The sequence below is a fragment of the Gymnoscopelus microlampas genome, assembly GCF_963454915.1.
Source record: "Gymnoscopelus microlampas genome assembly, chromosome: 13".
NCBI classification, from domain to species: domain Eukaryota; kingdom Metazoa; phylum Chordata; class Actinopteri; order Myctophiformes; family Myctophidae; genus Gymnoscopelus; species Gymnoscopelus microlampas.
In genome coordinates, this window is record NC_139950.1 from 28,224,442 (window position 1) to 28,244,725 (window position 20,284).

Consider the following 20,284-nt stretch of genomic DNA (forward strand, 5'->3'; position numbering starts at 1 on the left):
TGTTAGACCAGAGCTTGCTCAGCGGTAGAGAGAGGGATAGAGAGAGAGAGAGAGAGAGAGAGAGAGAGAGAGAGAGAGAGAGAGAGAGAGAGGAGATGGAGTGAATGAGGGAGACATCAGACCAGAGCTCAATAAATGAGGGAGGGAGAAGGAGGTAAAGGGAGAGTGAGGGGGGAGGTTGGGAGCTGCTATTTTTGCCGAATGTACACCCCCAGAATACAGATGCTAGGGTTCATGTTCTTAACTATATTTACTTGACCATTTACCCTGCTGTTTATTGACTAGGGTAATTTTTCAACACATTCCCCCAATCTTTAATGTGATCCACATCTTGATAAACAAACAAGACACAAAGGCCAGCTGTGTTAAATCCACATTCAGGTTGTTTAAGTGTTGTATGAATCAATGAGGATTTTGGCAGCAGACTGCCCGACCGACCTTACCAACCCCTTGTGTCATAACTGTGTCCTGGAACCTGGCCAAACACCATAAAGTAATTACCACATTGGTGACAAAGGCTTTGCTTTGCCAGTTCAAGTCATGGTGAGCTGTCTAAATGGCGGTCCCCTCAAGCTTATGCCGATCCAGGTTTGACACAGGAGAAATCCAATTATGGACTCCTCAGTGAGAGATGGGAGCAATGTGAGGTGTCTGTCAACCATTGAAGAACATAAATATATGTATTTATCCTTTAAGATTCTTTTATTGGCATTTTATGTTTTATTTAGAGAGTGTAGACAGACAAGAAACCTAGGGCAGAAAGAGGGAAGACATGCAAGACATGGCTGGATTCGAGTAGGTTTAGAACTCAGGTCCTCGGAACTCACAAGGAGCCTACGGTCAGTGCACTAACTGGCTGAGCCATGAGGACAGGCACCCAACCACAATCTATCAATCTATTAATTCACGAAACCTGTGTCTGTTTGTCTGTCCCAGCCATTAGTCTATTTACAAACACAGTAAACGGAAGCCGTCCTAGTAATGGCATAGATAGACTACACTGTACACACAGCGTAACATATTCCATCCTTTGTTCCCTGCTTCAAGCATGCTTTTAGAGTTTTAGACATAGACAAAACCTGTTCTACCGCAATGAAATATCACCTCCAGTTGTATAACATATCTCAACTTCCAAAACCTTTAAAACATAACAAATAGTTTAGTTTAGGCTCTTTATTTAACGTTTGGTAACGTTTCAATGACTATTATATGCACAATCTAAAAATAAAGCCACAAACAGAAAAATGTACTGTACAATATGTCTGTACAATAATATATATGGCTGAAGCTGTGAATAGACAATGGTATTGATGGCTGTATGGCTCTTTAACTGGTTTGGTCACAGAATCAATGTAAGTGATGAGGGTTTAAGAATGGACAGGTCAACCCATTGACTGATAATTGATTTATCTGTACAGCGCTCACAGGGTTTAATAAGATCGTCCCCAAAGGTGTCTTTCCCTAGAAGACAAAGCAATGCAACATTGTACAACACTGGATTATAATGAGCTCTTAATGTAACCTAAAGCTATCGCAACATAAAAGTAGAAACCCTAGAAGTAGACTGTGTTGTGTTGTGAGTAAAGAGTAGGCTATGCGTGATACAGGTAGTATTTGAGATTCTGGTGACTCTGACCTGTTGCCATAACAACTGCAGCAGCTCCACTGACTTAAAACCATAGACTGTATAAAAGCTTAAAACGCACCTGTTCTCCCTGGCTTTAAAAAAAACCTCCTGCCTTCATGGAGAAATGGTTGGACATTTTTAATGCACTTTTTAAACTCCCACGTTTTTTTACCTCAGCTATTTTATTTATTTATGTATTTGTTTTCCTCTTTGGATTTGTATGCTCTGTTTTCAATGTTTTTTGTGTGTTTTAATTTGATGCTTTTGTGTGTTGCAATTTTTTTTGCTGAGTAGCACTTTGGTTATTTTTAAAGGCAGGGTAAGCGATATTTTTTGGTTAAAACAAAAAAGTTTTGTGTTAAAAGGTTAAAGCACTATATTGTGATAGTAATCATTGCTATAGTGTTTGTTCTGTAACATGGGCCTCTGCGTCTCTCCAGCTCTATAATTAACAGAAAATACAATTTCAGGTAGGTGGACAATCTTCAGCCAATCAGGAGAAAGTACCCATTTATCAGCTTTAATTTAATACTGTTTCAGTTCCAATTTTCCAAAATATCACTGACCCTATAATCCTTTGTAAAGACTAGGCCTATGGATATGAGGCCTAGGTTTTTTTTTCCATTACATAGGCCTATTTCTCCTCTACAGTACACCTTTAAATGTGCTTCATAAATAAAATTGACTTGACTTACTGTGGTCAGTTGGCCCACTATTGGTGTACTGGCCAAATAATTATATATTGAATGTACAAATGATTTGGCATGAATGTGTACATCTTTGGATTTGTGGTCTGAAGATTAATGTGGCTTTATATTAACATATATTTTTATATTGCCTGCATATTTATAAGTTGATTCTGACTCCTAGTGGTTAGGATTAGATATTACAAATCCAACATCTATAGAAACTTGGAGATGATATTAGGGGGATTGGATGTGTGATGCTATGTTAGATGGTCAAACCTCCAAGACAGACTCACTGATAAACTAGTTGTTTCTTAACAATTCCTCAACTTGAAACTTGGGGGTGTTTGTCATTCGCTTTCCTTCAGGGAATTCTCATTTTGTTCAACCCACCACTAAAACGCAGACATAAACCACCTTAAGTGTCAGTCAGTTGACATTTTGTTGTTTGGGGGGGAATAGTATTAAAATAAGGTAGTGGTTCCTGGATCCACAGTGTCATGTCCATGACAGCCAGTTGAAGTAAATTCAGATATGTTAAAATGGTTATATGTACTGGGATGTCAGGGTAGCACAGGCATTAAGCTACTGCCCACCATTGTGGAGAATGCTGTTTGAATCCTCCATGGTGCCTCCGGCATGGGGGGATGAAAAATGGAAAAACGATTGTGTAGTAATGGACAAGGAAGATAACTAGTAGTCTAAACTATGTTTTATAAGTTTGGTGCAACCAAATTAATATAATTTTGTAAATTAATAAGATCCATAGTAACACCATGTTTTTAAAGCAATAAGCATAGCATCTGAGCAATTATCCATATAACATAGCAATGCTGTAATGCATTAGGCTGTAGAGTTTATGTACACAAAATATACTCTTTCAGACAAGCAAGCTTAAAGCAGCACTAAGTATAACTTTTTTTAATGAAATTTCTCTTTTTTTTCAATCTGTAAGGTAGTATTATTAATACAATAGAACTTATACAATTGGGGTAGTTGTATTGTCTCTCTGCTCTTCTATTGAGACATTTAGATTGTGTCAAAGGTCATGTCTCACACAGGATCAGACAGAAAGTTTGACCTGAAGGCAAAGATTCAATTGATCCCCTGAGCAAGCAGTCAGGCTCCATTAGTTCAATGGTAAAAACATTCAGTATCAGGAAACCCGCAGGAAATCAGGTTCAAATCCAGGGTAGAAGAGTAAAGTTACATAGTGCAGCTTAAAGGTCTGCAGGAAAATAAGGGCTCTGGGTTAGATTTTTAATGTAGCTTATTGGAATCACAAAAATTATGGAATCATGAAATGACATCAGGTTGTTGCAGTGGAGTCAATTGAGTCACCGAGCACCTATTTGTATTGCACTGTCAATCGCCAATGTGAAAAGTTCATAAAAAAAAAGCGAGGTTCACATGTTTAATGCCAGGGTCACATTTAATCTGAAAACTTATCAAATAACAAATGCATACAAACGTTCTGAATGGAGGATAGTGGCAGTAAATGTACTTGGTACAAATTGATCATGAGAGAAAATAAAAAGCTACTATGATCACCCATCAGCTGTTGAAATGTGTTGACATGAAGTGGCTTTCCCAGATCTCAGGCTGAACTATAAGTGACTGTCTCATCAGGACTCTATTATAGATCACACTATCAATGATGGCAGTGATATTTGAACACCTGTTCTATTCCTTGAAACTTTTCACTCTGGCAAGTGACAGACGGGGCATTATTTAGATCTTCACCGTTTATGTTTCATCTGACCATCTTGATGTTTATTGGCGATGAGACCTGGAGATACTATGCAACGCATGGCTTTGAGAAATTCAACCCAAAGCACCTTCCTCTTCTCCTTAAAGGTCTTTAGCAATTTCTTAGAAGGAATGTTTGATATAATCAGCACTGCTTAAGCCTCACTGCATCTGCTCCCCGCTTAAATATTCAAGGTCCAATTAAAAACTTGACCAGTCATGGAGTTGGATCAAATAATTTAAAATTATTTTTCCCTGTAGCGCTTAATTGATCTGCTTAAATGTCTATAAAGCAGGCCATGGAATGACATGACTTATAGACATGAAAAAAGGTCACGTTTTAACAAGGTTGCTCTTTAACCAAAGCACACTGACACCTGCAGATATTTCTACATGCTTCATCTGAATTACATGTTAAGTCAGTTGGTACTTTGAGTATTGTATCACTTGCCAGCATCTACAGTTTTCAGTTTTACATATATGAACGCATGTCTCCACCATACCAAACACCTGCAGTGGTACATACCAAACACCTGCAGTGGTACAGTACTACAATTGCCCATGTCCAGAGAGAAATGCTGGCTAACCAAACTTCCACGGTCCCAAAACAAATTAACTCGCATCTAGAGGTGCTTGGGATTAACCTGGGGCTCCTGAGAAGTGTGTGAAGTCTACTGTGAGTGCACAAACATGTCAGGTTTGTGACTCAGCTGAAAACATTGGGCCGTCTTGTTAAGATGCCGCTTAACCCTTCAAGCCACTGAAATACAAACAGAACTTCAGACATCCTCCAGAGATTGGCTGCAAAAAATGACTTTACTGCAGTTTTAATACATGTTATTTTTAAAACCAGCATTTGTAACGTCCTTGCTTTTTACAATGAATCAAATTAAATTGGATTAAAAGGGTGAACAGTGACCCCACCTTTTGTGCAACGACAACAACAAAAAATACACAGGCAGGTAAGAAGGTATATCTTCTCCCCTTTTAAAATCATGTCAGGGGGAAAAATGATTAAAAAGAAAAATATCTGTACAGTACGTTTTAATAAAGTCATGAAATACAGGATTTCCTGGCTAACGCAGTCCTGTGTTGAGTGTGTGTGTCTCGTGTTGTGTGCGCCACCCTGGCTTTAAATCGCTCAGTCCTGCTCGTCGTCAGGTTGTGGCTGCAATTTTTTTCCCGTTGTGTTACCTTCCTCATATCACAATTTTCTTCTATTTTATCTTGCCTATAGATCCCTCAATTCACAACCTGAATGAACAGTTCTGCTTGTCCGCGGTGGGTGGGGGGTGGGGGGGGGGGGGTGTCACACACGGATTCAGCCAGTCAAGCTTTCTAATAACTATAAAAGGCTAGCCCTGCTAGCCTGACTGGCTCTCTGAATAGTTGGTACGTTGGCTGGCTGTGTTCTGGCTTCCTCCTCTCTCTGTGGAGCTCATTGGGTGATGGTTTGATGGGAGGGGTGAAGGAGGGTTAAAAAGAGGTGGAGAGGGTCAATGTTGCAGTTTCCTGGCTACTATTGCTATAGCAACAGAGTGGGAGAGGGATCTGTCGTGGCACTGATGATCACTGTTGTGGTTTCAGCCTCTCGGTTCCACAGGTAGCCAGGTAGTTGAGGAGGAGGTGGTGTAGAAAGAGGTTCAGAGATGGAGGGACGTATTGGTGTGGAGGAAGAGGACAGGAGCTCTCCAACTCTCCTGGAGGAGCGGAGGAGGTAAAGCAGAGGAGATGAAGATGGAGCAGATAGGTCCATCCTTCTTTCCAGTAGGAGAGAATTACTATCTTCTCCCTGGGAGGGACAAAAATGGGTAGGTGATAGAAGGGAGTCGAGTGAGAGTTTGTCCGTCTCCTCTGCAGGGGGCGGGGACAGTGACCAATGAGACGACCGGAGGAGGGAGGGAAGGAGGGACTTTATCATCCGTCGGCTACGACCGAAACGAGCAGAACTTTATGAGCCCAGGCGGGGCCGTTTCCTCGGAGACTGCTCTTCCTCCTCATCCTCTTCGTCCTCATCTTCATCATCAGGATAGTCCACCAGGCCCACCATAGCCGTCTGAGAAAAGAGACATTATAATGAGTTTTTTGACACCGTTGTTGGACAAATACCAAATCACATTATGTATCGTTTCCAACATCTCTTTCCTGTCATTTGAATTGTACTGCACTCATCCGATTTCCTCAATAAAACTGTCCATTTATTGATTGAATCAAACATCAACTACATTTACATGGACTGCAAAAACCCAGCTTTCGGCTTTATTCTAAATTTGTCATTAGTTTGATTAAGCCGTTTACTGCATGGATTGCTTGTAGATCTCTTCACGTTCCATTCATATGCTGTGTAGCACAGCCCAATTAATGACTGAAGATATCCCCTATACTGAGAAAAATGGTGTCATGTAACACATTCACTTGCATAAGGGTAATCACAAAATGAGGTTTACGTGGCAATTTCCTATTCAGACTACTGTATTAATCATGTTGGCATCTGAATATGGCATTGAATGTACACTCTGGTGGAGGGCAAACTTGAATTTATACTAGTATGGGTCTCAGCCAATATGGTGATATAAGTAGTGCTCAACATACCTTGACGACTGGCGTGGAGGGCAGAGCAGTCGTCTTTACTGAGGAGGCAGTGCTGTTGTTGTTTATGTTGATGTTGATGTTGTTTGGGGTGCTAGTTGGCGAGGCAGGGGGGATGGGAGCTGTTTTCCCATTGTTGGCACCATTTGTTCCATTTGCAGTTCCTGCAGGTTAGGAGAGGTCCAAAGCTTCATGATGTGTTATATGGCATTTGGAGAACAGTACCTTGTGCTTTAAAAAAGGGACAGGTCACCCAAAATACAAAAAAAAAACATTTTCCTCTTACCCAGAGTGCTATTCATTATTAATTAATCTATTCATCCAGTTAGTTTTGCATTTGCTGAGGTTTTGGAGATTTCTGCTTTAGAGAAGATGTCTGCCATCACCTCAAAACAATGAAGCTGAATGGCATTTGATGACTATTTTCACTGAAGTACGTCTGAGGGGCACGTGTCAGCAGGCAGGCACACTCTGGTGTTTATTTGTTTTATTTTGGAGGAACTGCCCCTTTAATTATATGGATAAGTACATGAGACACATGAACTTTCTTGTCCGCGTTTATCTATTTTGCAAACCGGTTGCGCAAAGACCGCCGACACCTGCCTCTGATTGGCCAGAGCTTGTTGCCTTGTTAACAACTTGGCAACGCCCCCTTCTGTGAAACATGGCTGCCTCTCGCATGAGTGGACTGTGTTAAATAACTCCCAAACCCATGTAGCAGTAGACTCCGTGGCGTGCGCTGTTAAGCATTAGACTCCCAATATCAGCGTCATAGGGTCGAAGCCCGCTCCCGAAACTGTTTATTTGTCTTATCTAAAAATGCATCCTAATTTATTTATTAGGATTAAGGTTAGGTATAGGCATCATTTTTGTCGCCACCCAGCGAGGCCCACTTGGTGAGAACAGACTACAGCCCCTAATATTAAAGTTTTATTAACACATTCCATGCCAGAGTTTATTCATATTGTACTCACCCACTGCCAGCGATTTATCTTATTTTTTTGTTTTTTTCACCTCACTAAATACCTTATGATCGCACGTTCAACTGTTTGTACACACAGGGTATTTGTGTGAGTGGCCCAGAGAAGAAGTTTTGAATCGGCGACATTCCATTTAGCAGTAGTTGCAGTTTCTAAAAAACGTTTTAAACGGCGTTCAGCGCGGAGAAAAACAACACAGAGATAATGGCGATTTAGCGGAAGCTTTAGAGCGGCGGCAGGTGTGGGAGCGAAAATCTTCGATTGACATTCATTTCCGTTTCCGGGTGTGCTACAATGAAATGTGTCACTGCGAGAGAGTGCTACAATGAAATGTGTCACTGCGAGAGAGAGAAGAAAAAAAAAGAACACTTCACGTAGATCTACGCGACTGGCCCGCTGCGCTGTTATTTAGGTTCGCGTAGATCTACGTGATTGGCACGCGATGTGTTAAAGATTCACAAAAGTCAAATTCTCGGATTTCTATTGTTTTCTGCTCAACAAGCCACATTCAAACGGCCATAGCTCTGGAATGGAGGATTTTTTTTTCTGATTCTACCGGACCCACATGCGTATAATGAGCCGATCGTGTGGGGACGGCGGTTACGTAGAATATTCCATGATTTTTCAAAAGGTACAGTAAAATCGCTGTTTTTGCTGGCAGTGGGGTGACATTAGACTATTACTCTGGCAGTTAAAGAGTTAAGTTAAGCAGTTTGACAAAAAACAGTTACAGCGTCGGAGGCATGCCGTCTCTAGTGGACTTGAGCAACAAGAGGCATCGCCGAGCGAGTCGCTGTGCCGCGAAGTCCACTAGAGCCGACTCAGCTCTAGTGCTGTTCGAGTTATGTACCGATATATGGACAGAATTGTAAATTATCGCCCCCTCTACGCAGTGCCAGCGCACAGCACTATTTTCCACCACGGACGAAAGCCGGGCAGTGCTGTCCTCCTGAAATGTGACACAGTGACTAGGGTCGAAGCAGTTCCATGTGCGTCACAGAAGGGGCCGTTTGGTAGGCCAATTAGAGGCAGGTTGCGTAACCCGTTTGGAAAAAGTATATACGCATCCTGTCCTGTACTTCAGGAGGACGTTGTCGGGTCTACCTTTACTTCCCTCTCCTCTTAGTGATGCGTGTTGAAACATGGATGGAAGGCATTTAAGAAGATCACAGAATTAGCACGCCGGCATACGCCTGTGTTGCGCTAGGTAAGCGGCGTCTGCAGACTATTTAAAAGCTGTCTTAGCCGGCAGATACACTGGTCAACCTCAATCACAATGCCAATACAACACACAAAAAATATAGACTATGCCATGACAGTTGAATTGAGTGAATACAATAAAATATACTTCACATAAAGTAGAGCAGCCACCAGGTGATCACTGTTATGTGATGCTACTTGGCATCAATATCTCACTGTCAATGATTGACAAAATCATTTATTTTGTGCTCCTTGACCATAGAAATATTGAAACGGATATGCCATGGTCTTTGATTTAGTTGCTGCCTCCTAGTGCTGGCAAATGTTTCCCCTTCATTTTAGCTCCACCCTCAGTCAGCATTCGTTACTTCCTGCCACAAGGTGCGTTTGTTTTTTTCAAATGGAAGACTGACCAAAACAGTGAACTCTGCAGAACTACAGATGTAATCACAAATCTAATATGATAGAGCGACATACCTTTTTTGGCCTCCATTTTGGCCTCCATCTTAGCCTCCATTTTGGCCTCCATGTACTTGCCATAGGTGTCAGAGAAATCATCTTCTGCCTGACTTTTCTCCACAGCCTCCCCATCGTCATCATCTTCATCGTCATTGAACCACATCTCTTCATCCTCATCCAACGACCGTGCATCACGGCGATATCTAACCAAGAAAAAATATATAATAATAAGATCTGTGACACAGAAAACATGCTGTAATCATGTCTACATGGAAACTTGGACAACAGGGCTAACCGGAATCTCTTTTCAAGCTTCACATATTATACTCTTTGCATTATACTCTTGCTTGAACATTTTAAACTTCAATGGAGGATCCAGGGCTGAACGAGTAGCGGCAAACGCTTCAGTTCTCACAGGGACTATCGTCAGTGGAGTGCCATTCGTAAATGACTTGATGTAGTCATGCCACTGACCTGTTAAGTCTTTGACTCTGTCTGTCTTTCTCCTGCTCGTAGCGGCCCTTCAGGCCCTTGAATGTCTGGACATACTCGATGGACTCGAGTGCTTTATAGAAGTTGTCCACGATGTGAGCTATTAGAGACTTTACATCTTCCTGGAAGGTCAAAGAGATGATGGATGAAGATTAGCATAACTATCACCTTTTAAAGTTTCTCTGTAGGGCCGCCAAGCTCCAACAGCAATACTGATGCCATGTTCATTCATCAAACTATTTCGGGTGGGTCACATGTGTGCGTGTCTGTACTGACCACTTTAATGAATTCAAAGAGCTCTATGATGGCAGAGTTGAGGAGGTTGTATCGCGTGCCGTTGTCTAGCAGCGCGTTGATGACGGGTTCAAACAGGTTCCCTTTGATGATGTAGCGGTTGTAGTACTCATCCTTCAGACCAATGATCCGCCGCATGAAACGCAGGGCGCCTGTTGAATGAGACATGAACACTTCAGTAAACACAAGGCTTTGTTGAGGAAGACAGGTGCTCTTTGGTGTCGAGTGTGAACACTAGGAAATACACAGGAAAATACAAAACACTCTTTTGATTAAACAGCTAGGCGTGCCGGTTGCTGACTAGGTGTTGACCACATAGTCGCAATATTCCCGGTTCGGTTTCCTCTCTTCGTGCCCTCAGTTTCCTATTTCTCTACTATGTAAATACATAGCGCGGCAAGAAGCACTATGAACTTGTATCTGCTATTTTTGAATATCCAAAGAATAAAAAAATGCTTAAATGATTGTGACACAGATGCTTTCCCTGTTTTAATGGCTTAAGAGTAAACACTAAGAGAAAGCTAAACTGGTTATCAAAAGTATTAAGGGATGAAATAGAGACTGTTGTGTTGTGCATGGACTCACAGAGCGCGAGGAACGTGTGTTTGGAGTTCATGAGGACCAGCACTCTGCGGAGCAAGTCTTTGTTCATGATATAGGTCTTGATGTGGTACGTGTGGTGCTCCACACAGAAGGTCAGAAGCTCTAGGATCAGCGCTAGTAACTGAGCAGTCTGGAAGTTGTCTATATGCAGACACAAAAAAAGAATAAACCATATAAATACATAGCAATATTAGTTTTTAGTAGTTTTTAGTTTTTTGCACTCTAAACATTTTCTAAACAAATGTAGGGTATCACGACAGGGTCATAACATTGCATTTCATCATTCATGACTAGATGTGGATATTGAGTTGGGACACCTACCGGGACACACAGGGTTTGTTGGTATCTTGGTTGACCCCTCCTGCAGTTCTATAACACAAAGACATACACAGGACTCAGTCACACATGGGTGACCTCTTCAATTCATAACTTAGCGTTAAAGGGATTGTAGGCGAGTTCAGACATAATCAAAGAAAAAAACTGTTGTCAAACACCGCCCCTCCAGCAGTTCGTTTCCCCGACCACCAGGGGGTGACGCAGGGGGGGAAATCTAAATGGGCCATGCCCAAAATAGGTTGCCTTATGTGGATACAATTCGCGGAACTGCCCGCCCCTACGGTTCTCTGAATTTTTATTTTTAAATAGGCTCTTTCATGATAAATTGACCACATATATGAAGTTAAACAACTAAATTCTATCCAAACGCTATCTTAAAAGTAAATGCTGTGCCTCAAAAACGAAGTTTGAGAGCGTTTTAAAACCGAAAGTAAAAAGTTGACACGGGCAGGACGCGCACGGACACGCACATGCGTGCGTTAATTTACGACCCGGACATAAACAACATGAACATAAACAGTAGGGAAAATACGGATTTCAGAAAGAGTACCGTGTTTCAATGCAGGAAAACACCCCAGCATCATTATATAGTGGCTGATAGAGGGGAGAAAATGCAAAATATATATATATTTTTTTTAATTTAGGCTTAATGTTCCCTACAATCCCTTTAACTCTTGAAATTCTCCCACCCTGATAAAATTGGGCAATTGTGATTTAAAAGGGTCAGCACATATTTTTTTTCTAAATCGTTACCCCCGATTTTTGTAACCCATTTTTTCACCCAGTGCCAATGCCGAAGCTGTAATCCTCTGGGGAGAGCCCTGAACTGAGCTCATGCTTCCTTCAATGCATGAGGAGTGAGCAGGCCGTTTCTTATCACCCGACAGTGGGGAGGTTCCCCGGTAGGACGTAGCGTGTGAAAGGAACACGTTATTCCAACCAGTTCTTTTCCCCTCCATCAGGCGCCACGGCTGACCAGGGTGCGGCAGTATAGAGACCAGGATTACATGCAAACTCCACACAGAAAGGGCAATGATGACGCGGAGGAGAGAACACACCCCCAGCGGGAATCGAACCCAGGACCTTCTATCTGAGGCGACAGCGCTACCAACTGCACCACCGTGTCAGCACATATTTAAGTCCCAAACTTTGATATTCCACGTTTCCTTGCTTAATTACACAATTCAAAAACTCCATGTTACTTTCATATAAAACATGTTAATTGTTAATTTATTGAAATCAGACTTGTGAATTAATAATCTCCCTTACAATGTTGCAGGGCAGAATTAAAACAAGAATAGTACTATTAAATTCAAAATATGTATCATTAAAACATATTGGTCATATTGGAGATTTCAATATTTTGCCCAACCATGTTGTTTGGCCGTCTCCCACACATACCTTCCTCACCTTTTGAGTTCTTGTCATGGGCAGTGTTGGCCAGCAGCGGGGCAGTCAGGACATGCATGCAGTACTTGTAGAAGAAACTCAGAAATTCTGTCTTCTCAGTTTTCTGATGGAGGCAGGAAAAATCAAAACAAAAAACAATTAACAAACTGATCTTTGGTTTGTTGAAGGGGCCATAACGTGCACTAAACTGCTGTGCTGCCTTTGGCGACTTCATTTCCCGTACAGGATAAATAAAGGTCTCATCTCAGAATAGATTTGCATTATTTGATTAATGAATTTCACTCAGATGTTCAAAAACCAACGTGAAGATACATATGCTACTGTTGGGACTGACATTGGTGGGAGCCAGCATGTTCTCAGGGTCAATGAGTGTCCTCAGCAGGCCCATGAGCTGGACAGCTCCTCCTAGCTCTGGGTCAGAGTCACAAATCATCTGTTTGATAACCACATTGATCAGCAGGACGTCCTGTGTACACACACACACACACACAGTAACAAATTAGTATCAAATAGATACAGTATAATCACATACAGTATGCCATGTTTGCAAACAAATGGAAAATGAATAAACAAAGCACTAATTAACTGATTAGTAGATGGGTAACATCCCCTTCCTTTTTTAATTCATAAAAAATGAAGCTTTGAATGTTTAAGAAATTCAGTACAGTCCTCTTCAATCAACATTCACAATTTGACATGGATGTGCAAATATTAATATTTGAAAAAACAAAGCATCTAAATCCGGAATATTGAAATTATGCTAAGTTATCAACTTCCAAACAAGTATACGAAAATTCAGATATTTATGGCCAGCCCTATTAGCTAGCCTTTTTCTTAGAGGCAGCGAGTTAACCATTCCACCAAAGGATGCCTACATCGTCTGTCTGCTGTGGTTCCTGCATGACAAACTCTCTGACCATGGAAGGGCTGAACTCCACTAGGTAGGAGAAGATGTCTGTAGCTGCCGCCCTCACTTGCAAGTCATCCATACCCTGCTCCCAAAAATAAATAGACATAGAAAGAAAAAGGCATGGAGTGAGTTAGAGGAAGAAAGTTAAACCTGCACTTACATTACATTTAGGTACAAGTTAAAATCATTTATTGAGTGAATCGGAGCTGGTGACATACCATGACTATTTCCAGAGCAGGTAGAATGCCTAGATTCGCCAGAGTTTTGAAGAAAGCGTCCCTGTTTTGTGGTTGTAATGTTTGTGAAAAAGCACAGAATTCTTTGAAAAAGTTCACCTGGAGAGAAGAAGAAAAGAAACAAATTTAATAGGCTTATCTGTAGATTAGACCATTGGGTTAATCGGTTCAAGATTATCTATGAAAGCAACATTTACTAAGATCACATTTTATTCCAAATAGAGTTGGAGAAACTAAATTCAGTTTGACCCAAAAGTTTCAAGACTAAGAATTGGTTTCAAAGAATAGAGTACATAACCAGCACCCAATTTCTACAGGGCAAGGCTCAGACCAGGAGTTTGGGGTCATGCAATCTCATTGGCTTATCACTCTCCCAGATCCATGCCTAAACTTACAAATCTATAATCTAATGCCAAATCAGGCTGAGGTTGGCTGCGATCAGCTCTTACAAATCACCCTTCGAACTCCGTTGCCGTTTTTGGGAGAAAGTTGTATTGGGTGAGGTTAATACGGCGGTTGTTTCAATGGAGGCCGCATTATGATGTAGTAACCCATGACCACTTTCACACAGCTTGTGGCAATTTCTCCTAATTTTACTGTAATTGTATCCAATTAATTCATACATTTTCTCATTTGCTTTGTTTAGTCACGGCAGCCGCACATCTACTCCAAAGTACATGCACTGCAAGATTTGCAGTGGCATGGCTTGTGGACGCACTAAGTTAGAAACATCCCTACTTTAGCTGTGCTGTAGTTGCCAACGGCTAAATGTACTTTGAGAACTGTCAGGATGTCTGTCAGAAACTTTTCAATTCGTCAGGACAGCAATTATGTCTCCCCTAAGACGATCAGTGAGGGAACAGGCATTCAACAAGTAGCAGTCTTTCCTTACAGGGGAAAAAAACTCAATACAACAGTAACTGCCCCTTGTGCATGTGGATACACATTAACCTGATTAAGTTAAGTTGAACATGTGCTGACTTACTAGCTCTCTCCTTTTACTGTCCTCTGTAGCTTCATCTGTCAGCTGTGCAAAGACCTCCGTTAGGAACTTTTCATCCTCCTGGTGCATAAGGAAAACATGGTTATCACAGCTAAACACAAACTAGTCATGGAAAGAAGTCACTTCAACTAAACCTCGGAATCGGATGGCTTGAGATGGGTTTTGAGTTCCTCCTGTAATGAGATTATCTGAATGAGAAATGCCACAGAACAATACATGCCTCTTACAACAAATATTTTTAGGGACATCAGAAACTACTGACATTTGATTTATTGGGCTTCTGAAAAGGCAATGTGGGCTAACTTCACCAACAAAAACAGAATGGTAGACATTACTTGGGAGAAATCCATGATTGACAATTTATGAACGGCTGAATCCATAACGCCTTTACACTTTAACATGATAATAAGTTGAACATAATTTAACAATGCTTTTCTAACTTGACAAAAAAACAAGCCCATAGTAACAATGAGCATTCAGAAGCAATGAATTCTCATTACTCTGATTAAAACAAGAGTTGTACTAATGCAAACAACTTGATTTGATTGGGGGGGTGGCAGAGTAAAAAAGAAACCACTTACAATATTTATACATTGCCACATGCTACAATAGGTCGCATTGTCAACATTGTCAACATAAAATAGTCGGTTCACAATAATAAAAAAAGATAATTAACAGATGGTACAGACAAGGGGGTGTATTACTGCTTACATTTCTGTGATGGAAACGTACTGAAAACACAGGTTGGCAATTTTATTGACCTAGATCTAAGAACTGAATGTTGTAGTGATGTTAGGTACACATCCTGTATCTGACACATATTATTCCAAATGTACGCTATTAAGATAGATTTCTCGTTTGTTTTATAACCATCTGAACATCTACGAGATCTATCAATCATCATGTCACTTCAAGGAGACCAATGATAAGTGATTGATAACACTTTGACAGTAACTCATTTTGTCATTACACCAAACAAAAAATTCAGGCATGCATTATTCAGAATATATACTTAACTACACAGACTTTGAGCTTTTAGTTGTTTTGTAAAACAAAAAGTATATTATTTTGTGCTTATTACTTTACTATTCCATGTATATAGTTTTCTTTTGAAAACAAAGTTGTCAGATTTGGGATTTATGAAAATAAAAATGAAATCAAATACATTTTCAACACAGGAATATAACCATAATTTTAACCATATCAGATCAAACACAAGATAAACACTGCAATTAGTCTAAAAATGCATTTTAATGAGAACCAATAGAATTTACTTAGAACCCACATAATAGACCACACGGTGCATTTGTCATAACATTTTAGGTAAATGGAAACCAACTGAAAATGAGGCAGTATATTCTTCATTTTAGACTCAGAGCATCTTGGAGAATATACTAAATTTTCAAATAGAAAAGAGAAAATAAAAAATTCAAGCTATTCACTTTTTCAAGTAATGCCATTTAAAACATGGAGGTCCACTGTTGAATTGTGTCATTAAGTAGATTTCACGATGATGCCACTTATGACATATTGCCCAGCAATAAAAGAAAAGATTTTAATGAGACATAGTGCAAGTCTGAGGTGAATGCACACTTTACTGTGAAAAGAAACACCTACCATCTAGGTCTAACGATACATCCACTTTTGAAACCGGTGTACAGTGGTCTTACCTGCAACATACTGACGATCTCCACCTTGTTGAAGAAGATGAAAGAGGTGAGCGTGGACAGGAAGTTCTCCTCAAAGACAGAGGGCGTAGGCAGGATGATGTCCTGGATGTACTGCACACGGTATGTCTGGTGGATCTTCTGGCGCAACTCTGAGTCCGTGATGGGGATCACCTCTTTGAACTTGGCCGTCTTAGTTAGGAACTCACGGTGGCGTTTGGGCTGCACTAGCGCTGGGTCGTACTCCAAACAGCCCACCACGTCCATGATGCAGTCGTCAGAGAACATCACCTCGAATAAAGCTGCCTTGTTGAGAAACAGGACGCCACGCACAATCTCGTACAGGTGGTGCAGGCCCTCGCGGTTGTCCAGGTCCTCACACACCAGGAAGAGTGCTAGCAGCTTCTTGATGTAGCCGTCGCTCATCAGGGCCAGGGCCAATTTCTCCCGGCGGATGGGCGATGAGAGGACAGAGGTGACCAGGTCGGCGATCTCCTCGAGGCGGCTCGGCTCACAGGTCGGTAGCTCCACAAGGTGGCTCGTCTCTGGCAATTCCTCAAACCTCTCCTCCTCCGACTCATCGATGGGGTCCTGGGTGATCTCCAGTGCTGGGTCCTTCCCCTGCACCTGGAGGGTGGGATGACCCAGGAGCACAAACAAGATTATGAATTGGACAGTGAGAGCATTTACATGCACACATACACAGCAATGTCTGGGAATAATGGTATAATATAAAGCTATATATTCATGTAAAGTGATAATGTGAATGGGACTATTTTAATAACCCAATTTACATCTTATGGTCATAAGAAATCCGTTTTCTTCAGTGCTCTCCATCTTATTCTACCCTTAAATATTAAAGGAGGAGTTCACCCAAAAAATGACTTATTTTCTATCATTTGCACACCCTATGAAGCCTTGAATCCATGGATTCTTTTTTGTTTTTGTCGCATTCTTAAGCTAATAATTTGATTCCCGTCTCCTACCGGCTAATGTATCCGGTAGGAGACACAAAGTAGATTATTTGTGTCTCCTACCGGAAATACACACGGTCATCAAATTATTGTCTTAGGAATGCCACAAAAACAAAAATAAATCCATGAAATCAAGGCTTCATGGGGTGTGTAATTGATAGAAAATAAGTCATTTTTTGGGTGAACTCCTCCTTTAAATATGTAGTGACCTTTAACACATTCTCAAACTTTGAACTCTACAAAAAAGGTTTTTACATGCCAAAAGCATGCATTAACAGAAATGTATCGCAGGCTGTGCTTACAGCGATTAAGATATTCAAGTAGAGTATTATTTCCATAAAGGGTGTATTGCTGTAGTCTGGGTAAGATCTCATTGTTTCTGTGCACTGAAACCAATTCAAGTATCAGTGTACAAACTGCAACTGTTCCCTAAGCCATGTTGGGACATTACATCTCAAATCCTTTAATACAACTGGGGTTATATTTACCTGGCATATCTTCTCCCAGATCTCATCGCAGCCAGCCTTTTCCTGGAAACTTAGAGCTAGGTCATAATTTTCTGCTTCTGACCAAACAATCAGTGTGTCCTAGGTGATGGAGAAAACAAACAGTTCACAAACAGGTGATCCTTCAACATGTTAAAAACTCCCTCTCCCTCACGCACAAAAGCTTACTTATGCTTGAAAATACCATGGTATAGTAACCTGTGTAAAATTGCTTTGTTGAACAAAGGAAAAGTCACAGCTCCCCTTCTCTTCACTAAATTCATAGGGCCAGTTGGGAAAAAAACTGAGGTTTCCTCAAGAATGTTCTGACACAGGGTGTGTCTATAGTTCAGGTATACTATTACAGCCATTAGGAGGGTACTGAAATTGCTTGATATTTATGTGTCAGGTGGGCAATTTGGTCAAATGACGGATTTCTACTGTGAACATTTTTGTAACAGGGGCTGTAATTTAACAAACACCAAGTATCCAGTATCGCAATGTACCAACTCAAGCATTGTGGATTTAAACTTCCCCAGATGGATGAAAAAATACATCTGCTGCAGCATGTTTTCCACCCCTTTGCAACAAGCAGCATGACTACACTTACTTGTTGTTTCTGATATGCAGTATTTGGACTGATCTTCGACTCCAACAGCAGTGAACCTAAAACACAAAGAGTGAGTTTAGTTTTCAGCGGTAGTAATCACGTCCTAAGTTAACAGCATTCCTACTCAATACGAACATGAAAAAGCCAACCACAGTCGAAACTAACGTTACCCTTTAATGTAAACAATGTGGTAAAACATGGCGTTACGTTTAAATCAACACAAGCTAGATGACAAATAGTTGAAATTAATTTCACAACTTTTGGTTATCTATATCAAGGATCACATAACGGGTCTTTATGCAGTAACATTATTATCTAACGTTAGGCTCAGGGACTGCCAACCCCCACCACTGTAACTGCTGGACATCCAACTGGCTGTCGATCCATTGCTAAACTAACTAATAGTGTTTACTTGCATGGTGACAAAACCAACAGTTAACAGTTGTTAAGTGTCAACTCTTGAGGCTACTAACCAATAAACAGCATATATAAATCGGACGAAAATGGTGATTAAATTACACATTAACCATTACACTAGCCAGAGATAAACAGGCTAACGGTAGCTGACACACAACGTTGATTTATACTTGGTCGAACGCACAACAAGCCTTGCGACAAGTGTTGTTGTTCGTGCAAGAGACAACATTTTCACTTTATTCACAACTGAGGGAAGAAAGTGTAATTTCTATCGCGTCGCGTGCGACGGTCGCAGGCAGCTACGACGAAGTCACAAAATTAGCCTCAACGCGGCTAGGCTAACCAGTGTTGCCAGGTTTTGCGAGAGAAACAAGCAACCAGGTCTTATGAAAACAAGCCCAAAAGAAGAGACTAGGCTATAAGAGACCTTTGAAAATAGCCAATCTACAAGCTCACATCCGTTATATTCTCAAAAGAATCTTAAGTTTGAAAAATGTATTTTAAAACAAATATTGTATGGGGGTCCATGGCACAAAATGTTTTCAGATGGGGATACGCGGACAAATGCAAATTAATTTGAGAATCCTTGACATGTAAATGTTTAAGAACCACTTGGTTAAACAACATTTAGGAAGGAACCCCAAATAAGCAACTACACGTTATAAACAAGCCCCAAAAAAACGCAACCCGCAACTATCCAATATGAGGCAACCTTACAAAAACTGAAGCGCCCACAGTCGCTTATAATAAGCGGACTTGGCAACCCTGAGGCTAACTATGCTAACAGTGTAAACTCACCGTCCGACTCGGCCCGAACCAGCAACGATATTCCCTTCAGTCGCTCGACGAAGGTGGACGAGACGTGCCCGGTGCCTCGGTCGTCCCACTGGCGGTCCTCGTTCAGCGTGTACACTTTGACCCTCCGCCGAGTGTCCGACATGGTTTAGCTAGCGCGACAACCCCGAGTCAGGGAGCTAGCGACGCTAGCCACCTAGCTGCTAACAGGCTAGCTAGCCAACCTAGCTGCTAACAGGCTAGCTAGCTGCTAACAGGCTAACAGTTGTGTTCCTTCTCTCTATCCTCGACCTGCTAACTTTGTTTCTACCCGCATGTTCCTCACAAACACACGGCTCTCGTTTATATCACAGTGCCGACGAGGAAACTCCCGTCAGCCGTTCGACAGTGTCGCTGCGTTCGCGACGTTTCGACGCTCTCCACTGAGAAGAGTCTGCTATCTGAGGAGAGAAATGGACAGGGAACACAAACAACTATAGGACGGCCTCTTCGCTACCGTCCACAGGGCGCCATCTTGTAATGGGATCTGGTTCTTGTTCTTCTTCACTGCCTGCCGCCGCGGGGGGGTCGGGGGGGGGGGGGGGGGCGGGGTCAGGGGGTACTTTTTTAGCCTTGGATATCAGGCACTTTTCGCTTAGATCACTGGTTCCCAAACACTGGGTCGGGACACATTTGTGGGTCACAGACACATTTGTATGGGTAAAATATCCCTTAATTTTGTATTTCTTAAAAAAAATAAAAAAAAACGAATATGCAAATATA

General features: G+C 41.4%; 1 protein-coding gene across 2 annotated transcripts; it reads right to left on the reverse strand.

Moving 5' to 3' along the window:
• Window positions 1-3,428: 3,428 nt before the first annotated feature.
• Window positions 3,429-20,044, reverse strand: ppp4r3b (protein phosphatase 4, regulatory subunit 3B). 2 transcript variants are annotated; one of them, XM_084075343.1, is made up of 16 exons: window positions 19,526-20,044; window positions 18,311-18,366; window positions 17,704-17,802; window positions 16,245-16,868; window positions 14,557-14,634; window positions 13,554-13,670; window positions 13,301-13,417; window positions 12,760-12,891; window positions 12,417-12,528; window positions 11,001-11,048; window positions 10,662-10,820; window positions 10,059-10,228; window positions 9,765-9,904; window positions 9,309-9,493; window positions 6,655-6,815; window positions 3,429-6,118 (listed from the first exon to the last, which is right to left on the reverse strand). In XM_084075343.1, the coding sequence occupies exons 1-16, from the start codon at window positions 19,665-19,667 to the stop codon at window positions 6,014-6,016; spliced, it is 2,445 nt and encodes an 814-aa protein (XP_083931469.1). In that variant the 5' UTR covers window positions 19,668-20,044; the 3' UTR covers window positions 3,429-6,013. The 2 variants fall into 2 exon arrangements, with proteins under 2 accessions (XP_083931469.1, XP_083931470.1); XM_084075344.1 differs by having other exon boundaries at window positions 3,431-6,118; window positions 12,426-12,528.
• Between the last annotated feature and the right edge of the window lie 240 nt (window positions 20,045-20,284).

Bases quoted from the DNA above. Each gene is read 5' to 3' on its own strand.
- ppp4r3b (XM_084075343.1), bottom strand. From the start codon at position 19,667: ATGTCGGACACTCGGCGGAGGGTCAAAGTGTACACGCTGAACGAGGAC. The intron at 17,803-18,310 runs GTAAGTGTAGTC...TCCATCACCTAG, and splicing joins CTGCATATCAGAAACAACAA to GACACACTGATTGTTTGGTC. The intron at 13,671-14,556 runs GTAAGTCAGCAC...TCTTCTCTCCAG, and splicing joins ACAGTAAAAGGAGAGAGCTA to GTGAACTTTTTCAAAGAATT.